Raw genomic sequence first — 14,614 nt, forward strand, 5'->3', positions numbered from 1 at the left:
AAGGTCACACAGCCAGGAGGTGGCAGAGATAGGAATTGAACTTCTATCTCTTTGACTTAGGGGTGGTGGTTAAGAGTGTGGGGATTGGAGTCAGACTTCCCTGACTTGAATCCTCACAGTAAAACTAGCTGTGTATCCTTAAACAAATCTTCATTTCTCCAAGCCTCAGTTTCCTCATCTATAAAATGAGAGTAACAAGACTATTTCCCTCGTAGTGCAGTTTAAATGAGGTGCCCTTAAAATACTTATGCTACTTAGAAAGACTGCTGAAACAAATTGTCTGGCTGTGCAGAGAAGCCCAGTTTAATTCTGGTCTGGATGGGAGTGGTATCTGAAGACAGCGACATTTGAGCTGGGCCTGACAGGGCATCATGTACAACTTGGCAGGGGCGTGTGTCAGGGTTGTGGTGGAGAGCATGTTGGGCAGGGGGGCTGTGTGAGCAGTGGCAGGGTGGCAGAAAGTGTATGGTCAGATCATGAAGAACCTTGATTGATCAACAAGGAATGGGGCACAGAGATGATGGGGAGCCATGTGCCATTCTGGAGCCAGAGACTGACGTGATCAGAGCTGAGCTTCAGGAAGACTGGGATGAAAGGAGGGGAGAGATGGGAGGGAAGGAGGCTACAGTGGGCCCAGCCAGGGCCAGGGAGGCCTGAGGCTGGCCCTTGTCTGGTCCCCCTCCCCTAGTCTATCAGGCGCCTGATGGAGGCAGAGAAGGTGAAGGGCTTCTGCCAGGTAGTGATCTCCTCCAACCTGCGTGATGGCGTGTCCCATCTGATCCAGTCCGGGGGCCTCGGGGGGCTGCAGCACAACACTGTGCTTGTTGGCTGGCCCCGCAACTGGCGCCAGAAGGAGGATCATCAGACGTGGAGGAACTTCATTGGTAACGCTGTCGGGCGCTGGGGACGGAAGAGGGGTGGGGCTGGGGGCAGTAGAGGGGTGGAACTGGATTTCCACTCCTTTGGGCTGGAGGGGTTTCCCAAGCCCTGCATGCCAAGTGTGGATTCAGCATATGCAGGTGACAGCAGTCAAGGTTGGCCACACGCCAGCCACTGTGCTGGGCGCTGGGGACTCCGCTGTGAACGAGACTGTCTTGGCTCCTGCAGCGCTCACAGGCCCTGGGAGGAACACAGTGCAGGGCAGTGGGAAGAGTTAAAGCTCTGAAGTCACAGAGGCTGGGCCCGCGTCTCAGCTCTGGTCCTTCCTAGTTGTGTGACTGTGCACACGTGACTTACTCCCTCTGAGATCAGATTTCTTGGTAATAGTAGGTAATAGTGTATATAATAACTAATGTTTCTAGAATGAGTTCTGTGTGCCAGCAAGTTGAGGCTTTCTCTAATTCTCTCATCAGTCCTAGGAGGGCTCGGCATTGTTATCTCCATCTTTTTTGGTGTGAAACTGAGGCACAGAGAGATTAAGAAGTTTGCTTCTGCAGGGTTCAGTGGCTTACACCTGTAATCCCAGCACTTTGGGAAGCCAAGGCAGGTGGATCGCTTGAGCTCAGGAGTTTGAGCTGGGCAACATGACAAACTACAGAATAAAGGAAAAAGAAATTTGCTCCAAGTCACAAAATGGGAAAGCCAGGTTTTGAACCAGCCCAGAGGCTACACTGTTAGCTCCAAGCTATTCTGTCTCCTTTAGAAGTAGATCATAGTTACAAGGTGTTGGGAGGATTCATTGAGGTCATACATGATGGATTCTTAGTAATCAGAAAGGGTAGGTGGTGTTATTGCCATTTGACAGGTGGGGAAACTGAGGCCCAGAGAGGTTGAGAGACTTTCCCAGATCTAAACAATAAATATATGATGGGGCCTAAGTGATGCTGGTTTTCTGACCACTCAGCCCATGGCCAAGGCCACGTGGAGTGGGGCAGAGTGCTGGGTGCCAGGAGCCCTTGTGGCTGCTGCTGGGTGTTGGGAGAACCGGAGTCACTGTTTCCCCCTCTGGCCCTCTCCTCGGCCTCCCTCAGAGCTGGTCCGGGAAACCACAGCTGGCCACTTAGCCCTGCTGGTCACCAAGAACGTTTCCATGTTTCCTGGGAACCCTGAGCGCTTCTCTGAGGGCAGCATCGACGTTTGGTGGATTGTGCACGATGGAGGCATGCTCATGCTGCTGCCCTTCCTGCTGCGGCACCACAAGGTGAGTTGTGTGTGTGAGTGTATGCATGTGTGAGTGTGTGTATGCATGTATGCATTTGTGTGCGTATGTGCACAACTGCAGGTCAGACTCATGGGCTCTGGTCAGGGTCAGCTTCCGTGTCCTTCCTCCCCTATAAACTCCTGGGAACAGGATCCGCTGACCTTCTTCATTCTGAGATGTTAGGAACTGATGGTTTCTCCTCTCGCAGGTGCACTGCTGTAAGGAGAGCAATGCTTAGCCCAAGCCAGTGATGCTTTCTTTAACGGGGACCCTCAGACCTAAGCAGGGAAGATTTTGTAGAGAGTGGCCCTCAAGACAGAGGATTTGGGGTCTGCATGTATGTGTGAGGAGTGGGTGGGAAGAGGGGAAGGGTGAGGGGACGGGGTCTGGCCCTGGATCTCCTCATCACATCTGGGCTGGACCTTTCTGAATCCCCTTCACCGCCTGCAGGTCTGGCGAAAGTGCAAGATGCGTATCTTCACTGTGGCCCAGATGGACGACAATAGCATCCAGATGAAGAAGGATCTGACCACATTTCTGTACCATTTACGCATCACCGCGGAGGTCGAGGTGGTGGAGATGGTGAGTCCCCAGGAGACACCACTGGGGTTCCACCTGGCCCTCTTTCCTCTTGGCCCCAGCACCAAGCAGGGCAACTCTAACACCCATCAGCTTATGATGCTAGATCCCTTCCCCCTGATCCACCTCTTAGCCTCTCACATATTCAGCCATCCCTCTCTTCTCTATAAAAATAGCCATGTCTAGTGCTTATTATATGCCGGGCACTGTTCTATGCACTTTATATGTATATCAATTCCAACAACAACCAATGAGATAGATACAATTATCAGCATTTCCATGTTACAGATTAGGAAGATGAAGTGCAGAGTACAGTTATGCATTCATTGCTTAACAACAGGGATATGTTCTGAGAAATGTGTTGTGAGGCGATTTTGTTGTGTGAAATCATAGAGTATACCTACACACACCTAGATGGTACAGCCTACTACACACATAGGCTTAGTGCTCTTAGGCTACAAACCTATACAGCATGTTACTGTACTGAGTATTGCAGGCAACGGCAACACAGTGGGAAGTATTTGTTTGTCTAAACATATCTAAAGCCAGGCGCAGTGGCTCACGCCTGTAATCCCAGCACTTTGGGAGGCCGAGACGGGAGGATCACGAGATCAGGAGATCAAGACCATCCTGGCTAACATGGTGAAACCCCGTCTCTACTAAAAAATACAAAAAATATTAGCTGGGCATGGTGGTGGGCACCTGTAGTCCCAGCTGCTTGGGAGGCTGAGGCAGGAGAATGGCGTGAACCCAGGAGGCGGAGCTTGCAGTGAGCCAAGATCGCACCACTGCACTCCAGCCTGCGTGACAGAGTGAGACTCCGTCTCAAAAAAAAAAAAAAAAAAAAAAACTAAACATAGAAAAATTACAGCAAAAATACAGTAATCTTATGGGAAAACCATTTTATATGCTTTATGTGCAGTCTGCCATTGACGCACATACAATGGTGTTATTTGGCATGTGACTGTAATTTGCCCAGTAACACACAGTACATGGCAGAGGCAAGATTCAAACCCAGACAGGCTGGCTCCAGAGCCTGTGCCCCTGGTGATTATCCTGTAGAACTTCTTGTGCAACCATCCTCTCAATTCATGTGTCCATCCACCCATCCCTCTGTGTATTCATTAATCTACCTATGTATTCATTAAAGTATTCATTCACTTACTCTCCCATTCATTCTTGCATGTATTCATTCATTGCTTTGTTCCTTTTCTTCTTTCCCGTCTCCATTCACCCAGGTGATTAATTAATCCACTCATTCATTAGTTCATCCATTCACATGCCTGGGCTGAGGAGGGAATGAGCTGCCTGCCTTGCAAGAGCATTGCCCTCTCTGCTCCATCCTTGCCTCCTACAACCCTTGATAAAATTAATGATTGGGTAGGGAAGCCCTAGGCTGCCAGAACGAAGGGGGCCTTCCTTCCTTCCCTTGGCCTTTCACTTGGGCTCAGACCTCATGCTTTTTTCTGTGTCCCTCTCCCGACCCACCAACCCCAACCTCTGTCCACAGCATGAAAGCGACATCTCAGCTTACACCTATGAGAAGACGTTGGTGATGGAGCAGCGCTCCCAGATCCTCAAACAGATGCATTTAACCAAGAACGAGCGGGAGCGGGAGGTGAGGTTGCCCTGGCTGGCCCCTGAGAGCCTCAAATTGCTGCCAGTTCTGGGTCTCAGGTTTAGGATGGCTCAGGGCTGACACTCCTGGCATTTCAACTTCACTCTCATCTCCCTGATTCCCCCAACCACACCTCCTGATGCTGATCTCCCAGACAGCAGGAGTACACACTGCAGCTTCACCACCAACCTCCCAGCCAGGAGGCAGAGGGACTTTGGCATGGGTGACAGATCTGCTCTGTATGTGATTTATGGGGCCTGAGAGAGAAGAGTGGATGCTAAATACATATGGATGATGAGTCCTCAGGGGTGTGGGCTGCCAGTGTGAGGGACAGGGCTCATGTAGAGACCCTCAGAGAGTGGGTAACAGATGGGTGTTTAGGGATATAACTGATGTGTGGGAGTTAGGGGCAAGTCCCCTAGGGTGTAACTGATGGAATCTCAGGGGTAATGGTGATGAGCCCCCCACAGGGTGTGGGTGTAAGATCTTCTAGGTGTGGGTGATGTAGAACCACCAGACTATGGATGAAAGACCCACCCAAGGGAGTGGAGTCCTTGGGAAAATGAGTGGTGCTACCCCAGCTGGGGACAGAAGGGCTCCTGGAGGTGGGTGATAAGTTGCCCAGGGAATGGGTGGCAATCCTACATGTGAAGGTAATAGAACCATGGGTTATGAATCTCCCAGGGTGGGTAATATATTTATCAGAATGTGGTTGATGGATTCTCAGGGGAATGAGTGATGGGTACCACTTTGAGCTGGGAAGGATGGATCCTCCAAGGCTGAGTGTTATCCAAGGGAGGTAGTAAAAATGGTAAAACATGGCATGGCCACTGACCAGTGGACTGCCAGGGCTGACATTGGGCCATAGTGCTAGGACACAGCATTGCTGTGCCAAGGTTAACCCTTTTGTTGCCAGATGGTGGGGAGGTCTGGGGTTCTGGAGAGGAGGTGGGGCAGGCAGATCAGTGGTGCAGTAGCTATTTGGTCTCAAATCATAGCAATATTTTAACAACTGGTACAGTTCCAGAAAGTGCATCCTGGCTGAACATCATCTGTAGTGATAGCTCTTTGCAGGGCATGGGTGGTGACTCCCAGCAGAGCTGGCACCAACCTGTGTCACTCCCTAGATCCAGAGTATCACAGATGAGTCACGAGGCTCAATCCGGAGAAAGAATCCAGCCAACACGCGGCTCCGCCTGAACGTCCCAGAAGAGACAGCTGGTGACAGCGAAGAGAAGCCAGAGGAGGAGGTGTGCAGCTGGGGTGGTTTGGCTCCAACCAGTGGGAGCAGAGCCCTTGGCCTCCAAAGGACTCACCTGCCATCTCTTCATTCATCCCTCAGGTGCAGCTGATCCACGATCAGAGTGCTCCCAGCTGCCCCAGCAGCTCTCCATCCCCAGGCGAGGAGCCTGAGGGGGAAGGGGAGACAGATCCTGAGAAGGTGCATCTCACCTGGACCAAGGACAAGTCGGTGGCAGAGAAGAATAAGGGCCCCAGTCCTGTCTCCTCTGAGGGCATCAAGGACTTCTTCAGCATGAAGCCGTACGGGCCTGGGGGCTAAGGGCTGGGGGATGGGAAGAGCTAAAGGGTCTTGCTCCCCATGGCAGAGCAAGAGAACAGAAGGCATCCTGGTCTGTCAGCCTGCAGACCCAGTTCAGACATTGTCTTGGTTTCCCCATCTGAGGACTTAGGGGGTTGGGCCCCGTTGCTAAGGCTCAGAATTCCCAGTTGCAGGCAGCAGAAAGGTGAAGGGTGTGGGGGCTGGCAGAGCAGGACTCAGGGCAGGTGACCATGGCCCCAGCCTCCAAGTGTCTTCCTCTTTTTCTGACTCTGCTCTTTTTCTTTCTCTCTTTGCATCTCTTGTGTTTCCTGAAGAGAGTGGGAGAACCTGTAAGTGCTTCAGCATTTTTTCATTCTCTCTCCTAGGATGGCCAGGGTCCCTACCCTTCTCACTCTATTGTGAACCCCTAATTGGTGCCACGACCTCTGGGATCTCTGAATAGCCCAGCCTGGAGAGGTTTAGGATTGGTGGTCCTGGGCTTGCAAGAACCAGTCCCCAGCAGCCCAGTTTGGGCTGGAAGGGCGACTGGCTCCAATCTTCTCTACCCTCGGCTCACGCGGTCTCCACTCCTCCTTCCTGCCGCAGGAACCAGTCCAATGTGCGGCGCATGCACACGGCGGTGCGGCTGAACGAGGTCATCGTGAAGAAATCCCGGGACGCCAAGCTTGTTTTGCTCAACATGCCTGGGCCTCCCCGCAACCGCAATGGTGACGAAAACTGTATCCTGGAATTAAAATTGGGGGAAAGAGGGAGGTGGACGTCAGGGAACCTGGGTCCTCTCTCTGGGATGGAAGAGCTGAGCTGTTCCTGCCTCCGGATCAGCACCTCGGACAGGGACACGGGCGCGAGAGGTCCTGTGGCAGCCGAGCACGACCCCAATTTCGTCGGGAGGGAAGGAGACCTGGTCTTTCTCCTTGACCGGCTTTCAGACATGGAATTCCTCGAGGTCCTCACAGAGCACTTGGACCGGGTGATGCTGGTCCGCGGCGGCGGCCGCGAGGTCATCACCATCTACTCCTGAGAGCCAGGACCTGCCACTCCGGCCCGAGCGCGCCCGGCCCGCGGCTCCGGAGCCCTCGCCGCGCCCCCCGCCGCTGTCACCGTTTACATACAGACCCTGTGCCCGTGTCCTGGCCCCTTATCCCGCTGCCTGAAGCCCGGAGGCCACGCCTGTCGGGGCTGACTCGGAGAGGGCGCCCCGCCGCGCGCAGACCAGAGCTCCTCAGTGCCCGGTTGGCCCGTGGGTCTGCGCTGCCCTTTTTCTAAGGCCGGCCTCGTCTCGCCGAAGGAGACGCTGCAATAAAGGTTGGGAGAAGGCGCGGAAAAGAGAGGAGCTGGGGCCTTGGGGACCCCCAGGTATTCCATGCGGCCCATTCCTCCCCTTCTCACGCCCGCCGCGGTCCTCGCTCTGCGCTCCTCCAGCGCTGCTCCCTGACTCCCGGCGGCCCGGAGGCACGCGGGGTGGGAAGGCCGCGCTCGCCGTCTCCGCCGCCCCTTCTCGCCGAGCCGTGGGGCGCGGGCGGCCGAGCCTATACATAGTGTACAGGAGACATCGCGTGTATTTTTAACGTCCCCATATTTATGTGACTAGAAGCGCAACAGACTTCTCGCCACAATCGAGCTCTCCCGCTGGGGGCACTGCTGGGAGACGGAGGCCTCGGGAAGCTGAGTTTTCCTTGACGTTCAAGTTTGAGAGCGAAAGTGCTTTAGGCCCAGGCGGGTGTCGTAGTGGTCTAGTTCCCTCGACACCTCCGTCCGGCTCTCGCCTCTTCGCCCTTTCCGCGCACCCTTGGCTTCCCACCCTCCCCTCCAGTCCTTTTCTGAGATGAGGTGAGACAAGGGTCCAACTTTTCCTGGATTCGCCTCCCGGCGGATGTGAGCTTCCACTGCGGCTGCAGAGACGCGCGCAACCTCTTCTCATCGGCTCTTATGCAAGTTGGGGCCAGGATAGGGGAGGGGCGCTCCTCAAGGGGAAGAAACAAAGAGGCCCGCGCCCCACCGAGGAAGCCCCGCCCCGGTGCCTTTGCTGGGGAGCAGGCGTCTCTCCTCAGTTGGCTTGTCGCCTGCTCCCCGTATCCCATGGCTCCTCGCCAAAGACTGAAATTGTGGAGCTGGAGGGCGCCCCCTCCCCGGAGTTTCCTCCCTGGGACAGGTGAGGGAGGAGGGGACCGATTCTGGTTTAGGGGCCGGACCCACTGGGAGGCCCCAGTGCCGCCCGTGATGTTCCCTCCCGCGTCCCCATCTGGCAGCTCCTGCCTCGCCTGGGGGACCCAGCCGCCTTCTCCGTGCCCTGGGGCCGGGCCTCGCTGCTTAGCAGCGGCCTCTAGCTCCGTCTCCCGGGGACCTGGGCCTGAGGGAGGGCTGGCGTCGCACGCGCTTTATCCTTAGCGCCTGTCTGCTCTCCTCTAACCAGGACCCAGGGCCTTTGGCTTCCCCAACTCGTCCTTGGCGCTTCCGCCCCACCAGCCTGGTCTGAGGCGTGCTCTGTCCTTAGAGAAGGCGCGTTGGCCGGGTTCCCTTCCCCTAAGGCACGTTTCTAAGGGGATCAGGCACTGCATGCTCGTTCCAGCACCATCTGGGACTGGGTACAGTACCTCCAGCCCCAGGGCCCTGACCTGCGCACCTAGACAGACATCTCACCCACCTCCCAGAGCTGGGGCCACTGAGTACTCCTGACCTCACCACCTCTTTTCCTTTGAGCCCAAGGCAGAGCTGGAGCTGGCGCCACCCAGACAGAGTCAGGTGTGGCTGGGGGTAGGTTTGGAGGTCTGCCCGTTACACCAAGTGCCCTCTGAGATTCGATCAGGGGACTGGATAGATTCTTTCAGGTAATCAGGAAGCTGGAGGTGTTAGACACCAGCCCCCTGCATCCTTCAGTAGACTTGCCTCTGAGAACCACAGCCAGGTCCTGCCTTCTGGGGGCCTGAATATTTCAGAGCTGACGTGGTGGGCTGTGCAGAAGGGGGCTGTATCAACATCAATTAGGGAACCAAAGTTGCACTATCTGGGCCCAGATTGTCTGGTTGGCAAGAGCAAAGTTTCCGTTGATGAGACAGACATCCCACAACAAAAACCCAAGTTTTCTGTGCTACATGTGCAATATTTGTTATGAATGTTATCACAAGTCATTCATCAAGTTATCTTTATAATCACTGTAGTTAGATGTTTCATGTCCATTCAAGTGACTTTTATTCTGAGTGCAATATTTCAATAGCTTTGTAGTGATAACTAGTGTTGCTTTTGTTTTAGACGATCTATGTGCAGGGCAATGCAATGAAGTTGAAAACCCTTGTAAATAGGAGAGGTTGCAAACCAAATCAAGAGTATTTATTACTATTATTACTATTATTATTAGGCCTGCCTTTAATTTTCAGTGTAAGTGTTCAGTATTCCGCATCCTGCCTCAGTATTGATCTTGTGTTCTTTGTGCCAATATGAAAGGGAGAGGTTGGTTCTTTCCTTTCTTGTTGAATGCTCCCATTTAATGCTTTATGGCTTTTACTGTATTACTTTTTTAGACTCCCGTCTGCACAAAATGCAATAAAAATAATTTTATTATACCCTTCATGGCCTGAGATGTGCTGTTTAGACACTCCAGGGGGCCCTTCAGGAGGACCCCACACTCTTAAATCAGAAACACTGACCCCCCCACTGACAGAAAAGATGGGCTAATGGTCCAGGTCTGGTGATCTAATTTATCTACCGATAGCTCTGGGGCCCTGGCCTGGAGGGCAGTACTAATATCATCTCCTAAGAGACTGGCAGGCACTTACTAGGTGTCAAGCCGCACTGGCATCTTCTAGGAGGTAGTGAGCACTTTCTAAGTATACGTGTCAGGCTGCACTGATATTCCCCAGGAGGCAGTAAGCACTTACTGGTGAGGCTCAGTGCTCTCGGCACGTTGGTCCCTAACCCACCGGAGGCCTATGCCACCCACTTCACCACACCCCACCCAAGCTATTAAATGCTCTTCAAGGCTCCTTCAGGTTCTATGAATTCTGCCAACTCCTTGCACAATGGGTAGAACAGAGGGTGGCAACTGAGACAAAATGCAAACAGGAAGTGCCCCCCGACCAATGGCCACCAACCACAAATGGTCTCATCACATCCTGTTTTCCTTTCCTAGAATAAGAGGACAAGGCTGCTGACATAATGAATGTCTACCAGAAGCAGGATGTTGAACACAGCACTGTAATTAGCCAATAGGGTTTTGCTCTGGACTGTTTAATTAAAGCCTCTAACTAGGTGAGCCACCTATGAAGAGAAGGCAGGGCTCAGAGGTTTGAGGCCGGATCATATGTGAGGACAAGAGGGGACAGACAAGAGTCCTCGAGACAGGAGCCCTCACCTCTGACTTGGGGAAAGCATCCTGCAAAGAGCATATTCACATCCAAGAAAGATGAACACAGCTTTTACTTTTTTCATTTTAATTAAAAAGTAATCATTTCATTTTATTAACAACACAAGAGTTCCAAAGAGGAAAAAACAAAAAACCACTATATAACACAAACAGGTCAGAACATAAAATGCTGCCATTTGGGGACCTTGAATTTTGAAACCATTGTTTACTTAACCACTGGCAGGGACTCAGCTGAAGTCGCTGCTCCCCCTCACCCCTGCTAGAGGACCTCGAGATCGATCCACAGGGCTCTACTGAGCATAAACCCTGGGGGGAGGGCAGTTTCCTGGGGCTCCATTTAGAACCACAGCCAGAAGCCCTCCAACAATTTCATTCTGGTGCAAAAGTCATGAACAGCCGCCTATCTCGAGAACACGTCCAGCTACCAGAAGTCTGACATCAAAGTGGTCCCTACCTCCTGCTGCTCAAGAAACAGAGCAAGAGTCTAGACAAAAACAAGAGCCTGGGATTTTGAGCCAAAAGCCCAAAACAAATCACTGAAGAAACGGGTGTTCATGGCCGGAGTCTCAGAATCGACTCCATGGAAGTGCCGCTGGAGAGGGGGATGCTGACAGAACTGGTAAGGGGGAAAAGTGGTGGGGCCCAGATTCACAGTTTGTGGTAACTGCTGCTGACTGGAGCTGTTCAGTTCATTGGAGATCTTCCAATGAAATGAAAACAAAAAAGAAAAGAGAAAAAAAAACAAAAAACAACCTTGGCTCAGGGAGAAAAATTCTTTTTTCTGTGGCTGCCATGGCCATTCCTCAACAATCCAGAGTGGCTGATTTATGAATCCTCAAGCAGACGCCAAACCTGTGGGGTGAGGGTATGATGACACTGTGCCTGCCAAGGCCAGTTTGCTTTTCTTCAACTCTAGGCAGGAGTTGCAGGCAGGAGCTTGAGCTCTGGTCGATGTGTATGAAGCTGGAAAGTCTTGGTAGGTTCACAATGAACAAAGGTGGTGCCTACTGACATGACAAATGCCATTCCATACTTGGCTAGCTGGGCCTGGCTCCAAATCCAGTAGATACAGGGACTGGAGAAACCCCATCAAATATAAGCCCAGACACCTGTACTGCCCCAGTGACCCCCGGAGATATTTATTTTCTACAAAAAACAAAACAAAACAAAGATACAGCCCCAAATGCAGTATAAACTTTGTAAGGAATAAACAACACAGCCTTGGGCAGAAGAGAGAGCAGGTGGTAGAAACTGATGACACTCGATGCCGGCCTGGGAGCGCAGAGAACATCCTCCAAACAGCTCTATTTAGAACACAGTAGTGGGAGGAGGCCAGGGGATGAGGGGACTGGGAAGAGTTGAAAGATTTAGCCTCAGTAATGCCTCTGGTAAGATCCCATGGGGGCCTGTGGCTGCCCCATCTGTGCCGTGGTCTGGCTAACCAGGTGGGAGAGAGCAGGGCCACTCTGGATCAGGGTATCCAGAGCCTTCTGTACACTTGGATTGTCAAAGTTGATACCTGTGGAAGACACGGGCCTCTGGCTAGCCATGTTGCTAGCAGGTGCCAGGCGACTGGAAGGCTGGCCAAAAAGCCCCTGGGAAGGAGCCCCAGGTCTGGGGCCCATGTTCTGAGCAGATCCTCCCTGTCCCAAAATGCTTGGAGGCTGATTGCCAGAGGCCTGTGATCTTTGTTGAGGCTGGCTGTTTGGTGCTGTGGAAAAATTCTGGTTTGGGGTGTTTCCGGCAGCAACCGAGGGGGATGCAGAGCTGCTATTGGCCGTCACCGTGCCACTATTGAAGAGGCTGAGGATTTTGGCCTGAAGCTCTTGCTGGGAGGTGGGGGGTGCAGATGGAGTGGGTGTAGCAGAGGGGAGCACTTGGCCGCTCTGGAGCGGTTGGGAGCTTGGCTGTGTCTTCAGCGAGGCACCCGAGGTCGCCCCGAGTGGTTGGCGGGAAATCGGGCCTGGAAGACAGAAGAGGGAGGTATCTGGTTCAAAGTACCCCCCAAGGGCAGGAGGCCTAGCAGCCAAAGGAAGAACAACAATCACTGAGTCACATCAATCATACAGTACACAGACTACAACATCAATTTTCCAAAGAGGCCGCTTCATGATATGTGCTGTTTACAGAAAACTATAGGCTAGTTCCCCTAGAGAACTGCTAAAAAACAAAAGGGCATCCATCCTGGCTACCAGGGAGCCAGCAATACTAGTCAATCCACCACATTAACTACAGGGATCAGCATTCAGTACCCAAATATAAAGTTATTATTAACATTATATTAGCATGGATGGCCCAAGGGATGGACTTATTTCCCTTACCCACTCCAAAGAGCCCTGGGCCTGACACCCTCCCAACAGAGCCTGGGGATTAGAGAAATGCAGAGTCAGAACTTCACCTCGGCCCTGCCACGTAGCTCACCAGGCAGAGAGTCGGTGCTGCTCCTCATTAGCCGCTCCTTCCGCTCTCGCAGGTAGTTGATGATCTTGTCAGTCTCTTCAGCAGTGAGGTACCTGTTGTCTGCCAGCAGGTTAATGAGACTCTGGATGGCTGGAGGGTGGCCCCCGCGCACTCCCTCCTCAGGGCCTCCTCTCTCTCTTTCCTGCAGGATGGCTTCATCGGCCATCTTGGCTGCCTGTCTGGCAATCTCCTCACGTTCCTTCTCCCGGCACTCATTCTTGTAGCGCTCATAATTTCTGGCCACCAGCACCATGGCATCTGCCTGGGGCATGTTGCGATGCTCTGTAGGAGGAAATGACATGAATTATTTTCTTCCATGACATATTTAAGTGCCCACCTGCTGCACTCTGTCAAGTCTTTCCTAACCTCATACCAGCAAGAAAATAATTTTGGTGACAAAAAGCCTTGAGATTGAGAGTGGGGTGGTGTGGGGAGAGAGATGAAGGGCAGGAAGGGAAGTGAATGAATACCTTTGGTGGGGACATGCACCTTTGTATACAGCTGGTTCTTTGGGGGAATTCCTAGATCACAGACTTGTAGTAAAAACCAAAGAAACATGACAGCCTCCTGCAGATTCAAACAGACCATGCGGGGAACAGCTACGGGAGGCAGGCCCAACAGGCTCTAGACCAGCAGCAGGAGGCCAACAGGCCCCTCTGGAAAGACGGGCTCTCCACTGTGCTCCTCAGGACAGAGCCGGCCTACTATTTTTTAATTCAGCAGTTCAAAAGTCATGGATTAAGATCAAACTGTGACCCTAAATAACCTCCACTCCTCACCCATGGGCAACATGGTTTACTGGGTAGTGAGAGGACTCCTCAGAACTTCTGTCCTCACACATCTTGAGGACTATTCCTCAGACAAATGACCCATTGGAGATCCTTATGTAATTGTATGGTTAGGGTGGTAAAGGGTGAAGCAAACAGAGATCCTGAGTATAGTGGGGAAAGGGTTAAGTCTGTGCTGTAAGAGCAAGGAGCAGGGTTTCAGCTGGTGGAGTCTTAAATCCTCTGGGCTCAATGCATGAAAAGTTACTTCTGAAAAGGACTTCGAGAACTGGGCCTGGGCCTCTATAGGGTCAGGGCCTCTTAGTCCCTCTGGTTACTTCTCATAGTCCCTTTGGTTACTTCTCCAGCACACTTACAAAAAGGACCCTAAATGCCTATTATATTCTCTGTCCTCCATTAGAAAGCTGGGCGAAGCAAGGACTTTGTCATATTCAGTGGAGTACATGACAGAGGTGTGCTGGAGCCAGATCTCAGTGGCAAGAGCCAACTGTGTACATTTCTTTCCAACTCTCCCTTCAGTGACTTCATGTTGGTGGCTTAAACTGAAACATGGTGGAGTATTTACACCATGGAGATTAGCAAATGTTATAAATGCCCTCCCCTCACACTGGAACTTGTTGTTAAACGTGTGCCAGCACACCACTGTATATACCTGGAGTTAAGTATAGTGTAACAGAGAGCCAGGCTCAGAACTGTATCCACTAAGAAACTATCAGATAAATAAATGACTATGCAAGACTCTTCCATGGTACTTAAGAGAGGGGCCCTACCATACATGAACTGAGATATAAGAGTCATTTGCCCAAAACCTGCTTCTTCTGAGTAGGGCATAAATGACTAATAATGGACTAGTGACTACCTCTGGTATTTTGACCCACTTGGGCCTCTGTACCTTGCGGGGTTCCAAACATGATGTTGACTGTGCAAGAGCGGTGAATCTGGTGTTGCTGGGTGATGACAATAGCAAAAGGAGAACCTCCCCTGCTAACATCCTCCAAGGCTTGCGACAATGACACCTCTGTGTTAAGGAAGATCAAGTCCACTACCATGCCCAGGTCTCGTACCTTCCGCCCCACAGACTCAGCATAGTCTCTGTAAAAACAAGTAA

The 14,614-nt window shown here is 52.1% G+C and overlaps 2 protein-coding genes across 6 annotated transcripts in view; one reads left to right on the forward strand and one right to left on the reverse strand.

The window, feature by feature from the left end:
* Nucleotides 1–9,463, forward strand: part of SLC12A5 (solute carrier family 12 member 5) — a 51,978-nt gene extending 42,515 nt beyond the window's left edge. For both annotated transcript variants that reach the window (XM_010384189.2, XM_010384190.2), the window contains 9 exons: nt 689–884; nt 1,971–2,140; nt 2,591–2,722; nt 4,230–4,337; nt 5,465–5,587; nt 5,680–5,879; nt 6,213–6,227; nt 6,484–6,617; nt 6,828–9,463. In XM_010384189.2, coding sequence (XP_010382491.2) covers nt 689–884; nt 1,971–2,140; nt 2,591–2,722; nt 4,230–4,337; nt 5,465–5,587; nt 5,680–5,879; nt 6,213–6,227; nt 6,484–6,617; nt 6,828–6,919 — 1,170 coding nt within the window. In that variant the 3' untranslated portion in view covers nt 6,920–9,463. The remainder of the gene's footprint in view (nt 1–688; nt 885–1,970; nt 2,141–2,590; nt 2,723–4,229; nt 4,338–5,464; nt 5,588–5,679; nt 5,880–6,212; nt 6,228–6,483; nt 6,618–6,827) is intronic.
* An 845-nt stretch (nt 9,464–10,308) lies between these two features.
* Nucleotides 10,309–14,614, reverse strand: part of NCOA5 (nuclear receptor coactivator 5) — a 30,086-nt gene continuing 25,780 nt past the window's right edge. For 2 of the 4 annotated variants that reach the window (XM_030914990.1, XM_030914989.1), the window contains 3 exons: nt 14,399–14,598; nt 12,680–13,000; nt 10,309–12,221 (listed from right to left, as the gene is read on the reverse strand). In XM_030914990.1, coding sequence (XP_030770850.1) covers nt 11,632–12,221; nt 12,680–13,000; nt 14,399–14,598 — 1,111 coding nt within the window. In that variant the 3' untranslated portion in view covers nt 10,309–11,631. Of the gene's footprint in view, nt 12,222–12,656; nt 13,001–14,398; nt 14,599–14,614 lie in introns of all 4 variants that reach the window. The other 2 variants (XM_030914992.1, XM_030914991.1) reach the window with 1 other exon arrangement.

This window comes from Rhinopithecus roxellana, chromosome 13 (assembly GCF_007565055.1).
Source record: "Rhinopithecus roxellana isolate Shanxi Qingling chromosome 13, ASM756505v1, whole genome shotgun sequence".
Lineage (NCBI taxonomy): Eukaryota > Metazoa > Chordata > Mammalia > Primates > Cercopithecidae > Rhinopithecus > Rhinopithecus roxellana.